The 18597-nt window shown below is 36.4% G+C and overlaps 1 protein-coding gene across 1 annotated transcript; it reads right to left on the minus strand.

The window, feature by feature from the left end:
• Window positions 1-2185: 2185 nt before the first annotated feature.
• On the minus strand, window positions 2186-18316 carry SSX2IP (SSX family member 2 interacting protein; the record flags this gene model as incomplete). Its single annotated transcript, XM_082311907.1, has 13 exons — window positions 2186-2267; window positions 2476-2596; window positions 4596-4728; window positions 7046-7219; window positions 7652-7788; window positions 9280-9430; window positions 11833-12004; window positions 12082-12157; window positions 13571-13706; window positions 14947-15057; window positions 16871-17071; window positions 17321-17487; window positions 18274-18316. The coding sequence occupies 13 exons, from the start codon at window positions 18314-18316 to the stop codon at window positions 2186-2188; spliced, it is 1704 nt and encodes a 567-aa protein (XP_082168033.1).
• Between the last annotated feature and the right edge of the window lie 281 nt (window positions 18317-18597).

Here is an 18597-nt window from a genome sequence, read left to right on the forward strand (position 1 = left end):
GAAATCCAGACCAGGTCTAAGAGGTCGGCTCAGGACTCAGCTGCATACACACTTCTAGCACAGTTGGTTCTTCCATGGAGGCATTCAAATGAACTTCTATAAGATGGGTTACAGAACGTTAAAGCAAAAAGTTAGTACAAAATGTTTATTAATCGCTAATCATTCAATAGGCACAAACAAAAGATTAAATAGGTAAATCATTTTGTTCTTCCAAGGCATTATTATCCTAGAAGTTACCATCATGAAGAAAAGCTGTCTAGCAAAAAAGCCCAACTTGACTGAATGCATTTCAGCGTCCCAATAAAGCACCAGCGAGCACACCTTAATTCCTTCAGAACAGCAGCAGCCCCTAGTGGCACACGGATATTGCCTCAACTATGGCCTTCCGGGCCTGGAATAACCGACTAGCTTGAACATAAGCACCCTACATGTGAAGTGCTGTTCTCCCTCTTAATTGCCAATATATCATAACTAAAATTCAGGCAAGAGCTGTCCAACACGTTGTGGGGAAGGTGTAAGCTCAACAGTAACTATACACTGCTAAACCCTTTCAGCAGATGACATGACTATGATCACCCATTTATTTATTTCTCCAGTTCCCCCTCAATAAGAAACATTATGTCATTTGTATTGTATTTCTAACCAGACTACCTATGCAGCAGAAAGCTGGCCAAGAATATAGTTACATACACTTCTGCTTCCTTAAGGGTGCTGTGCAAGAACCATAATACAAGTATCCTCTGCGGTTTGCATTGGCTACTGCTCCATCTCAGGCTGTAACTCAAGGTACTGAACTAATCAGCAGAAACCGCAGTTTTCTGTCTTAGCTTCTTGGAGAACTCCAGCTTCTTCTCTTTCCTGTTTTTCCATTGCTATTTTTCCAGGTAGTCCCATCACTCTGTTGCATCCAATTCTGAAGATAACAGGCAGAGCAGCAATGCGTTTTCAGTGAAGGGTTCTAAGCTTCAGGGTTAGTTTCTTTCCTATGACCCCGAGAAAGGCAGAAGTGTCTTAGACATCTTCCAAAAGGGCAATTACAGTAGGATCAGAGCTATACACATGCGCTCACAGATGCATGAAAACCCAACAAAAGACGAGATGGATTTGTAATGGGCAAGGAAAAGTGCATGTTTTGAGGCAAGTGAGTGAGACTTTGAAACATCTTACCTCTACGTGGCTATTTTTATTACATTATAAACAAAACAGATTTCCCAAAGGCTACGCCAAAAAAAGATTCTGGGGTCAATTAAAAAGAAAAACTAACAAAATACAAAACCAGCATCAGATTTGTTGACATAGTGTGCAGCCCTACAACCATGATAGCTTAAAAGTTTAGTGCATACAAAACACAGAACCAGGGTTTCTTAGAATAGAATTACACGTTTATTGTTCACATTTGAAGTAATTTGGTTCTGGACTGAACCATTGAAATACCTAATGCATCTGTAAACTGAGTATCACTATAAAACAATTTAAAATGCCATGTAAAATAATACTATGTATGCATGTGTTTCATTTCATGGTTTCTCCGCGTAATCACTTTGTCTATTTACAAATATATAAAGATTTTGCGCTTTAAGTCATCTGAAATATCAAAGAGGTATTTTCAAATCACACAACTTAATAAATATAGAACCTGTTTTGTTAAAAATCTACAGTATACTGTACATTCAAGTTGAGGCAAAAGAAGTTTTAATGCCAGTTATACTTGAGACATAAATGAATGTTTCCAATAATTAAACAATTTCTAAAAGTGCTGTCTCTGCCTGTGATGAAAGGTAACATTAGGATCCAATATTTCATTACAGTCAAAGTTTCAGACCATTGCTTCATTCACAGAATCAGAGCTTCTGTTACTAGAAAAATATCAAAGCTTTTATATATTTTTAAATTATCTTCTTTCAAGAGTTGCAAGAAAAAGAGGCAAAGAATGGTCTAAAAAATAAAAGCCATGTGCACGCACATACACACACACACACACGCGCACCACAATTCAGATGACCACGTAATCCTCTAGAATGATCAAACTCACAGCATTCCGTTTCACTTTAGAATGTTACGTTTATGAACAAGTCTTTAACAAAAAACCCAGCAGGCAACCCTAGGAAGTCTAAGGCAGTTGTTCTATGTGCAAGTTTCTACATAGCAGAGTGCCAACCCCAGAGTCTTCCCATGACTTTGTGCATTACTCGGTTTCTTCTTTGTCACTTTCCACCCACTGATTTGGCTTGCTATCTCCAGCAGGTTTTTTTGATGCAGCACTGGAACTGGGAAAAAGAGAATGTTACAATGCAAATAAATTATGCTTTTGGATAGAAACACAACACTGTTTTTATATGATGTTTAATATGTTTTGCTATGTATCAGTCATAAGCCTTAGATTAGGCTTTCTGTAAGTTATCACAACTTAGTCTCTGTGCTCTACACAGAGTTTAGCACTATAAAAATAACCATCTGAAACATCATTTCAGGTACCTGTTACGTGTAATATACTGAGATGTCTGGCAAGGTTCTGCAGAAACAGGACCACTCAACATACACTGAGGTCTTCTTTGCTGAGATGTGGATTTCACTAACCGATTGTCTTGGTCAGAACCTAAGAAATATACGTATCAACAGTTAAACTACAGTGCAACCAAAAACATTTGAAGGACTTGCTTCTTTATGTCTTCTACTTCAAAAAAAAACACACCAAACATCTTACGGCATGTCTATAATAATAAATCTTATTGTTATAGATCTGTGTTAAAATCTTGTAAGTACACTTAATGCTATTGAATGAAGTTATGTTAAAATTAGGATTCTAAATTTGAAAATGAAGCCTTTACATACACAACCACCACGGCAAGTAGTCATATTGAGGTCAAGTCACTCAAATGTGAAGTTTCTTGCTTTACAATTGATAAAGCTTTTTTACTCCTTAAGTAAAAACTTCTCCAGCATGCATATACAGTAATTAACACCAACATAAGAACTTGCAAACTTGCCAGAGTATAGAAAAAAAAAAGTTAAAAGCAGTAAGTTAGATGCCTTAGCCCTTATATGAACTTAACCATCACTAAAGTCAATGGAAGATGTGGCCAAACTTGGCAGTGCCAGATCAATCCCCGCTAACTCTTCCTCACATTCAGATTTCACAGCTTTCATATGAAGTGGAAAATAGAATGATTCTGTATTCTACAGTATTAGTCACAGCACTACAGAATTAAGAGCCTTTGGACAAGTGTTGTGAAAAAGGAAAATTTAACATTAAACAATTCTAATGATAACCTGTGGAGTAATATCCAAATGGAGTATGATTCTCTGTGTGGCAGACACATTTTTGTTTTTACTACTATTATCCAGTAGCTTATGATTAGGATATAAAAGATTGAAGAATGCTATTTAGAAGAGAAAATATGGCATTAAATATATCCAGAAACACTAGAATTGGGAAAAAGGCAATTACAAATCAAAAGCTCTAGTGTACAATGAATGTTAAACAGATCTCAAGTTGCTCACAGATCACTAAATTAAGTCATTCTTCATGAGCAACAGCCAAACAACCTCAATTCTGTTCCTAAAAATAAAAGTTTTCCTACTGTGGAAGATCATTTCATTTCACACTTACAGAAGCACTACAGGAATTGCACAGAGGAGAAACAAGGAGAACCCAGAACACGACGCAGGCTACTTTATCTAACAAGAATACAAGTTCAAGCTATCTTTACTTGCCAGGTGTTTCACACATTTATCTGTAAATGTTGGCTGCCACAACAAGAATCTATTTAACAGAGATTGTTGCTACTTTTTCCTCCCCTGTCCCTTTTTTGTCTCACACACACACCCCGCGCTCCCCGACCTTAGGAAGTATTGGAGACTCAGTGGTGAAGACCAAAACACTGCACGTGCATATTCAGGCATAAGGGGATGAAAAATAAACTTACCAACTTGAAAGAAAAAAAAAAATTGTAGGAGAAAGGAAGTAAAAAATACTTTCAATAAAAACAATATTCCAAACTATGTCACATAGCCATATTTTATCTTTTCTAAAGAAATTATTCCTTTATGAAGATTTGAATCTTAAAATTTGTTTATTGCTCAAATTTATTTTTGTTATCATTATGCTCTTTTCACTATTTCTTTTTCCAAAGCATTCTTTTTTTACTGAATATGTATGTGTATGCATGTTTAATGTTACCTCATCCCAAATAATTAATGCTGCTCTCTCCATATTATGATGCTCTTGTTTCCAAAACTTGTTTCTAATCCATACAGATCTCTATAGGTCATGATTTCTTCAACTGTCTTGGCAATTAGTATGCTTACATTTAGTTTAATTTAGTAATTCTAAAAGTTCCCTGTTCTTCACAGCTGTGCTGTCAGGTACTTGACATTCACTAGATCACAAATATAAATTCATTACATATGTAATTATCAGGGAGGGAGTTATCATGATTCCCTTTTTGAAAGGAGATTTTGAACTATCAGTTACCCTGACAGGTAGAGGCATACAGATATGTGGTAAGATTTGTCTTGGGAAGTTTTGGGTTTTTTAATAGTTTTGTTCGTATTTGCATCTTCTAGTTGAAACAGGGGGAAAAGAAACACATTACAAGAATGAACCAAATACTTGCTTCCTAAGAAGGCACTTGGAGTTGTCACATTTTCAGAGTGCCTGTAATCAGTAGACATACTTAAGAACTGTTGCTTCAGCCACGCTCCTCTATCTTCTTCAAATGCCTTTCTCTAGGAAAAGAAATGACAGTTTACACTTATGACCACAAGAACAAGCTTAGTTCACATTAAATTCATGTTATTCTATCTGAGAAAGCAAAAGTTGTAACATGTCTATGTAATTAAGGAGAGCCAGCAGTTTAACCCAGAATTACAGTCATGTGAGCAAGCTTTTGAATCCAACAAGGATTAGCTAAGGAGGTATTTATTTACAAGCTAAACCCCATGATTTGTTTCACAGAGGTCTGACTAATCCTTTCATTTTACTGTTCTCCACTCCAGTGACACAATCTCCTCTCGCTGCCTCCTGTGCTCCCCTTCCCCCTCAGTGTAGCACTACCTCTTGGAGGTAGCCCTCATTTCTGGGCAGCTGCCAATAAGGATTACTGCTTAAACCTCAACCCTGAGCCTTCTCCTAAACAGATAAAAATGACATTGAAAATCGCATTGATTACTTCCATTCAAAACTGGGGCAGAAAGAAAGGGGTTGTTTTATTTTCCAATCACTCTGAGCACAGAAAAGGAAAATAATGGCTAAAAGACAACCTCCAAAAGATCCAATGGCTCTGGAATCAAGCAACAAGCTATTTCATCTCCAAAAGCCATCAGTGAAACAGGATATCCCCATTATATAAAATTATTTCTACTATGTCCGTAGCAAATGGAGCAAGCTGAACTCTGACGCAAACTTTCACAAACACCTACAAAGCTTACAGCATTGCTTCTCTTTTCATACTTAAGCATTTTAACAAGCAGAAGCATGGGTAGTTACACTTATGCTGCAATGTAATCCTCAACATTTCTTGACAAACAATTATAATTTATTATCACTTAAGACTTTTAAAGCTGAATTCAAGGCCCAACATGAAATTCATGAACTCATTAAAATGCAAATAACATTAAATTAACAAGTTGAAGAATACATATCTGTATGTAGTAGTCTGAGTCAATATTTGTCACCATGTGAACTACTGCTGTACCAGTAACTCAAGTAAAATCTGAAGTATTTTATGTTCTTTACAATAAATTTTACAGCTTAAAAAAAACCAAAACAAACAAACAAACAGCTGTCTTGAGTCAGACAAGTTGTCCATCTAGCTCAGTATTCTGTCTCCAACAATGGCCACAAGAGATGCTGCTTATGAGATCACATGAACCTGGCCACTTTCTGCAGTGCATTTCCTCAGAGGTTCCCAGCCCCAAAAGTCATTCGATTAGAGATGTTGGAAGGCACCCTCTTCTTCCCCCCTTTTAGTATCCATCTGTGGATGTGTTATTCATGAGCTTGGGCAACTGCTTTTTCAATCTGCTGGTATTGATTGCCTTCACAATCTTCTATGGCAGCAAAATCCAGAAGTCAACTACTTCATATATAAAAAAAAGGTACCTTTTAGGTATGTTTTAGACTTAATTTCAAGCAGTTTCTACGAGTTCCCTCTAGTCCTAATCTTAAGAGATTTGGTGAACAACAGTACGGCTTTCATCTGACCAACTGAATTCACAGTTTTATAAATTACAATCACATCCCACTGCAACTTTCTCCTCTGTGTGTCAAAGGAAGCAGTTCTGTGAACAATAAATCTAAAGTCCATTTCTTTTTTCCTTCAATGGCTTTTTTTCCTGTCATATTTGTACCATCATAGTTTCACGACCACATCATCATGGCCTCCTTTCCCTGCTAAACTTGTAAGCCCCTTCATGTTCTTGGTCTTAACTATTGGCTAAACCAAAGGACACACATGCTAGAGCTCATTTAGAGACACATCTACCCTGACTGCCTTCCAGTTTGTGTACTCACTGGCCAGCTTAACTACAAGAACAGAACAGATGACGACCCTACTAAAGGAAAGGCAGCAATTCCTTTGCGTTTCTGCAATAGTCACTGGTTTTCACAAAAGTTCAGGAATCGAGTACCTTTGAGCATTCAATCCCACAGCCAAATTTGACCGAAATTTGCATAGGCCTTGCTTTCATAGGAACCCAAAACTTAAGCAGCACCTATTAAAGGATTTAATGAATAAGTGGACTGATTTTTGGTAGTAATTAGGTATTTCAAAAGCTAAAACAAAAATAGGTCATTCCAGTTGCAGCAACTGTATTTTCCAATACAGACAAAAAAATTGTTTTTTTGAAATGCCAACAGAATGATCTCCTACAATGACCAAAGATGTTTTACACAGTATGGGAATGATCTTTCTCTGTAAACGTTAGCAAACAGATATTGTTGGGTGGCTGCACTTTAGTGCATATAACGGTAAAACTACTTAACAATCGTAACTCATTGTTCATAGGAGTTCCCTTTTCTAATACCTTTCCACTTTTCTAATACCTCAAGTCCTAATCTAATAGCAGCTTCTGTAAAACTTCTTCGTTCCTTCTCAAAATTCTTTTTTTGTTCTCGAAATAGTCTCCATTCTTCCTGAAGACGCTCTCTTTCTTCCAGCAAATAGCAGTCCTGTAGTAACAGAGTGGTGTCATCGTCACATGGAGACATAAGCTGCTGCTGCAGATATAAAGCAACAGAAGACACAAACATTAATTTGGGAGTGACTGTTAAGAGGTGCAGTATTTCCACAGGTTCAGTTTTATCAGAAAAATGGTTGAAGTTTAATATGGAAGCAATGTAGTAAGTATCATGCTGGTGGCTGGTGGGGGCAGAGTTTGAGATGGCAAGCAAAATGTCCCTGTTCAGCTGACCTCATCAGCCTTCCTTACCTTTCCTTATCCCCCCAAATTATTCCTACCAGGATTACAAGGTCATTAAATTACTAACCAACCCACTAGCACACCTATACTCACACCAACCATTAAGATTTTTATTTAAAAAGCATTATCAAAGAATGGAGAAAGGCTCAGAGGTGAGAAAAGTGGCACATTAAAAAACAAAAAAGCTTAGATTCAGTTGAGAAAAATAAGAAAAATTAAAGCCTACTACCTGTAAGAGCTGTTGCTGAGTTTTGATCATTTCTTTACATTGCTGAATCTCTAACTCTAGCTTTTCAGTTTCCAGCTCATGGTCTTCTCTTGAGATGACATCTTTCTCACTCAAAGCTCCTGAATTTACAAGTGACACTAAGGGGGGGAAAAAAAGCTACTTAAAAACAAAAACAAAAAAAATCCCTCACATCAGGGACTCATAGCAATAGCTAAAGGTTTTAGACTCTATTTATTTCATCCTGGAAGACAGATACACCGTGTATTCAAAAGCACTTCTATCAGAGACAAGAGATGCAGAATTAGTGCTACACATGTAATTATGCACAAAATCCAGTTCAGAAAAAAATGGCAATGAAAACATAGCTGTTTCACATTCCCCAAGGTAAACCAAGAGTCTGCACTGCAATAAAAGTGTCACACAAAAAACCAACTTGTTTCAGCAGTTATTTAAAAGAAAAATCAAAGACAACTGAAGACTTCTTTTCATTGACATGCTGTTAGCCTATTCTTCTGAGCCCGTTTTTGAAAGGCTTGTGCATTCATAAAAATATAACAGTAACTATATTTATCACAGATATAAAAAGAAAGCCTTTTCCTTCAAGTCCTGTGAAGGGGAAATGCAAACATTGTGTGCATATTTTCATCCCAGTAAGGGAATAAATCGGAGAGGAATAAAATGTATTTTGTATAATTACATACTGCTTTATTTAATTTCATGCATAGCTATCACAGTTATTGTAATGAGACAAGTTTTGATCCCCTGATGCCAGTATTTGAACATTAATTGAATCGTAAAGGACTAGACTCTGGTCATCTCTATAAATCCAAAAAACAAAAAGGTGACTCAAGAAAATAGCAAATACTTGAAACATTTTTCCTCATGCTTACAACTATTTTATCAGTTAGTTACACCAAATCAAGTATTACTCAGAACAGGCGTTCTTAAAATCCTTTCTATGGTATAAACATATTCTCATAGACCATCTGCTCTTATTTGCAATTGCATGCGTGACCTTCTCAGTCTTATTCTTGACTGCAAACATCCCTGTGGTAGCAGCAGCATTTGCTTGCATGGGAAAATAATACTAGGAAAGAATTTTATATATTTTTAGCTGTCTTTTAATGCTGTTTAACAGCTGGAAATGAGGAGAGTCCAGCACCATACCATCAGCCAGTTCACTTTAGAATGCCACAAGAAGCCTCAGAGATATGGATGTGACAGGATTTACATGTTTTGCATCCAATTACTTCAGACTGCTACATCTGCATTACTTGAACATCTCAAAAAGGTGGGGAAAGGTAACAAACATTACTACAGGCCATGCACTTTCAAAAGAAAAATAATTATTTCTTCAGGAAGTTGCTGTTTACTGTGTCAAACTATAATCGTGTCCTTTCTCATGATGACAGGCTCAGTATGCAATTGCTTCCCTAACTACCTACAATTAAAACTCACACAGAAAAATGCCGATCACAAGCCCTTTCAGAAAGTCTACCACGTCACAACGCCTTCCATTTTAGCCTCCTTCTAGCTTAGGCAGTCAGTAAAGTAAATCTTAAGAGCATGATACCAAATGGAATTATCAGTAGCATTTTATATGTACATATAATACAGTTAAACGTCACCTTGGTTATCCAGCTTTTCAACATGATTTTTCAACATTCTCCATTGTTTTCTAATGCTGTTGGTAAGCTGCTCTCGCACAGTTTCACAAGACAGTTCCCACATATTCTCTTTATTTAACTCTCCAATATCTTCCTCCAGGTCTGACAGCACCTATAGAAGCAGAAACAAGAAGCTGCAAACAACTCCAAATACGTGTATTTGTTTATTTAAATATGTATATAGATGAATAGTATTTAAGACAAAGATTTTCTCCTGTTGAGAATTAAGTAATTTGCCCCGCCTTATTTTCTCCATGACTGAAAACCCCATAACATGCTGAAGGTAGAGTGGAACGAGCACCTCCCTCTCCCGCTTCCATTTTACACTACTGTTCAAACATCAAACCTGAATGCTATCTTGAAGAGCTAAGACATAAGAGTCTAAATAGTCAAGAGATGACTAGCCCAGGACAATTTAGTAGATTTAAATTGAAAAGTTATAGCCGTTTGAATACCTGGCATGAATACACTCTTCTCAAGCATCTAAACCATTCTATACAATCCCCTTCTTTATCTACCAAGTAGATAAGAAAAATGGGATGGGAAGTACAAAACCAAGTTCAAAGGCATCAAAGTAATTAATTTACATATGCAGTAAGCACTTTCTTTCAAACCTGGATCACAGGAGATCTTAAGGAGCAAAACAAAAGCTATAAAAAAAACCACAGGCTTTTGGTTTGGGGGTGGGATTTTTTTGGGGGTGGGATTTTTTTTTTGGGTTTTTTTGTTGGTTGGTTTGAGAGTTTTATGTCACTTCATAAAGAAACATCTTATTCCTTTACTTATATTTATATATGCTAACACAATGAAAACCCAGTCTGGAGTAGGCCTCTGGATAATACTGTGATGAGAGTCTGGCTGGTTTCATGGCTGTTATTTAGAAATGGGAAGCAAAATGATAAATGATGCAACTACATCACTAGCTGCCACACTTCAAGATGTATTTTTCCTTCTAAGAATCAATATGAATTAGCATTTCTAAGCACAAATGCAATGTTTGTGGGTTGTTTTTTTTTTATTCTGCAAGGGATTCAATAAGAGTTCAGATTTCATACCAAAATGTTAAAGAGCCACAAACAAGCATGAACTGTCAGATGCAATGTTTTAAACAGAAATTTATTTTCAGATATTCACAAAGCAAACCAGTACTTCTAAACAAAAAACTAATCCATGTAAAATACACATTGTGGGACAGACTAAGTCTTAAATACATAATTTATTTCTGCAAAACCATAGTTTTGGGCAACATTCTTCCTGTTTATATTAATTTGACAAATGTAGAAAAAGTAAGCAGTGTCCCTATCATGACAAAAAACTATCCCCAATTCTACAGTGGCATAAATTAGAGAAGGCATGAAACGGATCAAATGCAAAAAACCCAAACCAAACCAACAACAACAACAACAAAACAACCCTCGGTCATGTTAAGGGTTTATTCACATCTTACAAAGAAGCAGCCAGAGTCTAGTGCTTTTCTACACAGCACATTCTGCGGCTGGACAAATGCACTTGAGGTGGCTCAGAAATACAGGAAGTAGTACAGGAACTTGAGCAGACAGGGGACCTTCTGAAATGGCAAGCACTAGATTCCACGGAAACAGCACAGTCTAGAACGCTCCAACTACACATTCTTACGTACCAACGTACTATTTAACAGGAAATACTTCATACTTTGTTCTGTAGAGTACCCATATTCTCTTACTATCCTATTGCTAGTACACTATCAATCTTGAATGATTCCTAGAACCTAGCCTTTATGCATGTTTTGTGTATTTCAACTCTCTTATGCCCAGGGATACTCTTTCTCTCATTGCTAAGAAAAAGCTCAGTTAACCTTCTAGATTATTCCCTGCTTCACTCCAACATCAAAACAGAACTGCAACTTCTAGCAAGGAATCAGCAAAAGGAATAAACAAACTCTCCAATAAACAATGAATGGGCAGTGTGCTGTTCCATAAAAATAAAGTATCCTATGTAAACAAAGAAATACTTAAAACCTGGAAACAAACAAAAACCACCACAAGCCATTTTAGTTAGAAATCAAACATTTTCCTTGAACATACCTGCAGCTCTGTAAAAGGAACCAACAGCTACTCTAATCCACATACTGTAGGAGTGCACCCTAATTACATTTCCTCCACCCACATGGATTCTATGGGAAGCCTGGTTTCTTTGCATAAGTACCTTGAAAGCTAGCAGCAACCTCTTAGTATGGAAGACAAAACCCGAAATGCATCGTTATATAGAATTACATACAGGTAGCGACTGCATTTAGAATTCATTCAAAGTATACTTTCAAGCCTTCCATTGACCAACAGGGAAGAATACACTGGGTATTGTTCACAGACAGTAGAACGTTTAAACACAGATGGATTTCAAGCACTGCAGAGGATGTGCAATTCACTGCAAGTCTCACCAGAGGTTTACTTTTTTTTTTTTTTTAAAAATGATCAAATTACTCCAGCACTATAACAAACTACCAGACAGATTTAATTTTAACTGAGGAATACTTACTGGCCCATCTTCAGACCTTTCTTTAGGTTTCTGTTTCTGGGGTGGAAGAAGTGAAATTATTTCTTTCTTCATTTGCTGAAGAACTTTTTTCAGCTCAGCATTTTCCACTAAAAGCTGTTTTTGGCGTTGTTCATAATCACTTAACAGAACTTTGTACATTTCTTCTTCATTTCTGGAAGAAGAAATCTTACAGTAACAACATAACAGCCATAATATATGCTTCAATTAATGTTGTTCTAAGACAACTACCTGGCTTCTGTCTTATCAGTCCTCCATGCACCTCTCTTCCCATCAGCTCTACCAACATAATTTAGAACTTCCATAGCTACAAATGAAAAGGATATTTCAAAGCGTGAAACAACATGCAAATATATAAATATTCAGATGACATTGCATTTACCTATTTGCACTTACATGTAGTTATTGTCAAGAGATCACATTACCTAAATATCCCCCTCAATCCTCAGACCCATATGAAACCACACTGCCCTGCTTAAAGTAAGAATAAGATAGTCAAGGAAAGAATATAATTTTTGTGTTTGGAAACTCACGGAGGTATGTATTCTCATCCTGTCTTATCTTTCTTATGCATTTCTTAACAACAACTTCATCCCTATTTCAACCTTTATATCAATGGTCTATCAACTCTAACTTCTCTTCTGGCAATAATGCCAGTTTTATCTCCAGTTTAGAGTTAGCAACTTCCTGATGTTTCACAACATGTTGCTCGAAAGAAACTTCTTTGTCCACGTTGGGGGGGGGGGGGGGGACACGACACAACAAAAAACCCACACAAACAAAAAACACACCACCACCAAAAACCCCAAACCAACACATCACTACAGATTAGAGGTCTAAGCTCAATTCCAGTTCGCTATCAAGCAAACGGTAACTTCTGGTTTAGTGAACTAAACCAGCTTACTGAAATACAACATGCACTACAGTTGGCAAACAGCTGAGCATTTGGGGTGTGGCAGGAGGGATAAGAGAGAAAGAGCAGAACTTCCCTTCCACTACAGAGAAGTGATATAAATACTCTAGGGCCAGATATATGAACCAAAAGGTGCAGGTATCTTTTTAATCACATAACACTGATATCTATTTTCAGCAACACACCACAAAAAAGTATACTCATGCTAAATAGCACTGATAAATGTCTTGAACACAATTTTTGGGCAGCACAATATGAGTACTCACATGATAAAGGAGATTTCTTTTCTCCTTATTTCACATAGCACTAGATGCTATGTCTATCTTGTGTTACTCCCTCTCTAAAATTTCTCATTGCTTGTCATTAACAGAAGTAGACTGTAGTATCTCAAGGGGAAAAAAGCTCATGCAATGTTCCTTCCCGATTGTAACTGGTAGGCATAATACAGGGTTTATGATGCCATCCGAAGTTTTGCGATCGTAGCAGTAGCAAGCAGATAGAGGAGAGACAGCTCTAGCTTAGGAATTCATTCCAAATAATTCTCCCTAGTAAAAAAGCTCATTTTGTAAAGATCTCCATTTGGTTTGTGCTCAGTAAACAATCTTATAGAACAATATAAAAGTTTATTAGCCTTACACAGTCAGCTGACATGAAATATTACATCTTTTATGTAACATGCTAACATCTAAATAAAAATCTACAAGAGGAGGGACATATTGACTTCAAAGATACCCAGAACCAAATTTAAGCATTTTTAACATACAGAATATGCTATTTTGCTGTAGTAAAATTCACAGAGCTACTTACCTATCTTTTTGTCCTTTTTGTTCATGACTAACTGATGTAAGCGTTCCTTTAATTTGTTGTATTCTCTCTCTTTCCTCTTCATATCATGATTGTACTGTGTAGCTCTACTTGAAATTATGTTCTGTAACTTCTGAACCTAAAAGCAACCCCACAAAAACGGTGTTTCTTCAACTAAAGCATAAACACATAAATTTCTTCAGAAAGCCAAAACACGTGAAGCAAAATGATGCTTCTATTAAACTGTATTTCTGGTGAAAGGAAGCAACAAAAGGAATCAGGAGAACTCTCCCAACCCATGAATTCTGACCTCAGACTTATGTCGGGGATTTAGTTTCTTTTCTGCATAAACCAACATCATAAGCAACATATTCTAATACTATAGTTCCTCTGAAGTACAACTGAACTCATGTTCTGGCAATTCACATAACCTTCTTTAACACCTTTATTGAAAAGAGCAGAGAAAGGCATATTTTTGGTTTCAGTAATTAATGTTCAGGATCTAGTTTTACTCTAACTCAAAAGTATGCTTGTTAGGTTTATACAAAAAAATAAATTCTTATTTTGAGCAGCAGAATGCTGGAAGACAGACTATTCCATTTGGTCTAAAAGAACACTATAACATATCATACAGCACATTCTTGGCCTGTACTATCAATACTTGGGGTTGGTTTCTTTTGAATTATCAGTTTTAACCTTACAAACATGGAGCATATTCAATATTTTAAGCTGGAACTTTAGGATGTTCACTATGTACAGATAGTACTGCAATTGCTAGCTGTATGAATATGTTTATGAACATAGAGAATACTCACAGAAACTTAGGAGCCATGTAAAGCACGGTGGGGGGGGAAGGAGCACACCAGAAACAAATCCTAAACTAAGCATGTCTTGGATTTCAAAGTGTTTTCTGATCTTGGTTCTTCCAAGACTCCTAAGTTTAGTGAGACTGTGTTTTTGGGCTGGTTTTCCCCCCACCTCCCTTCGTTTTGGTCTTTTGCTCTCCTCTACAGTATGACCAAAAAAGTAAGAGCTGCTATACACAAATGTCTGAGGAAGTGACTGAATCCTATTGCCCCCTCCTACTTTTTGATATTTTAAAACATTCTAAGATAAAGCTATGCTCAAAAGTACAGAAAGCCTCAGAAAACTGCACATGTGCATTTCTGCAGTACTCTCTACTATCGGTATAACTTGGACCTATCCCTTACAGAACCTATTTATCCATATGCAACATGCCAATTTCACTTTGATGAAAGACAGCATTTACCAACAACAACAAAAAAAAACCAATTCAAAGTGATTACAAGACTCCTTGCAAAAAAACATATTATTGAATATCTATGTAATGACTTGTGTTAATGTATAAGACAACTCACTTCATCCTTTTCATTTTTAAGTAACTGGTGCAAATTTCTGTTCTTGCTTTGCAGTTGTCTGTCTCTTTCCTGAAGTCCAACTATTTCCCTTTTAGATAATTCCAACTGTTCCTAGAAAAAGTGTCGATAGTTCAGTATCAATAAGAATTAATAGCAAAGGATTAAAAAAACAAAAAAAACCCAAAACCACACACACACAAACAAAACTGCCAAACCATCTCACTTGAGGTAAGTTTGCCTATATATTTGATTTCTGATGTTTTGGGGATGATCTTGCATTCTCAATGACAACTTAGTTCTACTTTCTAGAGCAAGAAGTTCTACATTCACCAGTACAAGAAACACTCCTGCTCACAAGAAACAAAAAATTTGACTTGGTATTTAACAGATATTATCTTATACAGTTACTACTTTTTCATTAAGTCAGGGTTCTGTAAGCATATCTATACTGTGAGAGTGAGGCAGACACTAAGCAACCTGTATGAATTTGAGACTACAGTTTTACTGGAATGTTTCTGTTAAATAATCAAGGGAAAAATTAACACAGATATGCAGAGTGGTCCCATTTGCTTTGCTATGGTCAGTTTCACATATACAGAGTAAGGCTAGACAGATGATCTCATTATAACAGATTAGGCAAAACTAGCATTTTACAAGTTGTCTTCCACAAATATGAGACTCAAACAAAACTGAAATTGTTTTGTTTTGGCTCTGTCAACTTAAGTGACAGAGCCAAACACTACATATAAGCTCTTCTTTGTATATGTAGTGAGCTACAAATGTGTAGAGATATTTAAGCAACAAGAACTTCTAAGCAAACCACACCAGAATACAGGTAACAATAGTGGAAGTCAAGAGGATCGCTGCATGGTACCCGAAACAATTTACGTGAGAAACCTTACAAGCTGACAGCTAAATTAAATGCCCTGGGACTGAACTAGTACTAACAAGTTCCCCCCCCCCACCTTAAGCCATTTGTCTTGGTAAATTAACTGGAGTGTTCTGGAACCCAACATTATACAGTGTTTGTATAAAAATGAGTGGAGCTACACATGATTTTTAATGTCACATCAAAATGCTTCTACAATCTCAGCAGGACTACTATGATTTTGATAATCTACAGCAGTATTTGTCAAGGAGATAATGCTGGCCAGCCCCGGTGAAAAACAAGCCTAAAAGGCCCTGAAATCTTTTTCTTTTAAGTTTTCTTGACAGAATCAAGGGAAAAACAACACTCTTCTAGTATGACTGCACATACAAGTACCCATGAAGTAGCATAGGCTGTGAACTTCCAATGTATCAGCTACTCCACAGCGAGTGGCCTTGTGCATGTATTTATCCTGTGATAAAACGAAGCTTAGTAACTTCAGTTTTGACAACAGCTTCTGAGCAATTCTTACAAAGAGACTTTGTAGTCAGCTATCCAAGGACTCCAGAAACAACAACAAAAAAAACATGGGAAAAACTACAGATATGGAGAAAGACTGATGATAACCCTGTGACACAAACTAGAAAAGCTACCTACACTTTTACTCGTTACAATTATAGTGGGAATTTATCTTTTAGAGTTGGGCATATCCTTTTAAGTGATACTGAATGATATGAACTGAAGGGTTTAGCATTTTCACCCACAGCATGCATTAACACTTCCAATCCGAACAGTCTTCCCTCTTCCTTGATTAAAGAGGCTGTAATTCTAAACGAGTTTTCAGTTCTCTCATTAATTCATATTTCACTAACTTTAAGGAATTTTCAACTGGAAAAAGACTTAAAAAAAAAAAACAAACCCCAAAATGCACATGAAAATACAAATGCAGATTAGTAGTGGGGAGAAAAACCAAAAAAAGCACTCACTGTTAAGAATGTACAGTATCTGTTAAACATAAGTGCTGCATAATATTGGTGGAATTATCTTGTTTTCTACCTTTAATTTAGCATAGCAGTTCTGTAAGTGATCCATATCACTACCCAGTTTCAGATGCTGCATTTCTACTTCTTCCTGAGCTCGAAGGTTCTTGTGCTGCAGTACAAGCAATTCATTCATGCAATTTATGATAGATATTAAATTTAATTCTTTTCCTTTGGACTCAGCATAAATAGAAGGAAAGCCCAATGTTGTCAATTCCTGGTAAAAGACAATGCGGGGGGGGAGGAAATAAATAACTAGATCAATCTCTCACAATTCTCCACAAGAGAAACAATATCATGTGAAATCCTATATGGGGGGGGGGGTGGAAACACAAAACTATTCCCCACCAACTTTGGCTTCTGAGCATCAAGAAAGAAGCCTTCTTAATCCAGTGAATCTTTACTACCACAACTGATTTAATGTCACCCTCACACAACCTCCAATAAACAAGAAGATCCGGCTTACCCTATTGAGATAGGATATACTCTGCTCAATATTCTCTTCCGTGCAGAAGGCACTGAAAAAGCTGTGCATGCTTTTCGATGAAGGCAGTGGCAAGCGTAGCACTTGTGAGTTCATGCTTGGGGGAGATATCCTTTTTTCTGAGGTATACTGAAAAATATTTTTGCTATCTAAAAGTTAAAAACATTAAGAAACAAGTCAGGGCTCATAGTTTAGGACATATCACATACAAAAAAAAAAATCAAATCCCTAACTACTCAAATTATTATTTACATAAATTTACAATTCTAGAGCTTAGAGTTTCATCTAGAATGACATATATTAAACAATTCACAATAAAAAAAAAAGATAAGCTTCCACTGAAGATTTAAAAACTCAGTAACACTTTAAGGTATAGTATCTTTCAAATTTTACTCATCTGCCAAGAAAAAACTGCCCAAACTTTCTTCCTAATTGGCTTGCTACAACACAATTTAAATTTTTTTTTTTCTACACAGGTGCAAAAGCTGTGCATTTAGTGAGAATTCTTACAGAATGTATGATATCCTTATTCATATTAAGTGTATGCTGTAATTTACTCTTCCACTAGGTAGAAGTGGGCAAGAAAATATTTACTCCTTTAATAAATTTGTAATCAGTTTATGAGGCAAAATATAGAACAAGTAAAGAAACCCTGAAAATGCAAGATATCCTGAAAGGTGTGATTTAAAAAATAAAAAAAGTGTGACTGAAAAGTCTTAGAACCTTTATATACATGTGAAGGGACAGTATTTTACAGTAGCATTTCTGTAAGGACTCAATCCAAAACAAAGCACTGTATGTACGTCATATTATTTAACATTCTGCTTAACTAGTCAAACATGTCATGCATGAAACTCCAATCTCTCTCTCTTAACAGCTATAACATCAGTGGTAAAGTCAGCAAATCCACTAAATTCAAAATATTACCAGTTTACCTGATGACAGCACTGGCACAGTAACAGTCTTCCAATCTCCCATAGCAACAAAGACAGGCAGGGTACCTGAGCAACTGGTTCAGCAGTGAAGTATTTAGTACAATTGCTGGCAACGTGTGTTACGTAGGCATCTCCTAAAATAGCAAGAGCATTTTAGATTAACAATAGCAGCTAATACAGCTAGAAGATTAAAGCAGGCATAGGAGAGTGACTACTGGACTTGAGCCACATGAAATTTTTCTACTTCTTTACACAGCATTTGGAACACAGTAAGTGCAGCAAATATCATGCTGTAAAAATGACGCATCTATCTATATTTAGTTA

The sequence above is a fragment of the Platalea leucorodia genome, assembly GCF_965183815.1.
Source record: "Platalea leucorodia genome assembly, chromosome: 5".
In the NCBI taxonomy this organism is placed as follows: domain Eukaryota; kingdom Metazoa; phylum Chordata; class Aves; order Pelecaniformes; family Threskiornithidae; genus Platalea; species Platalea leucorodia.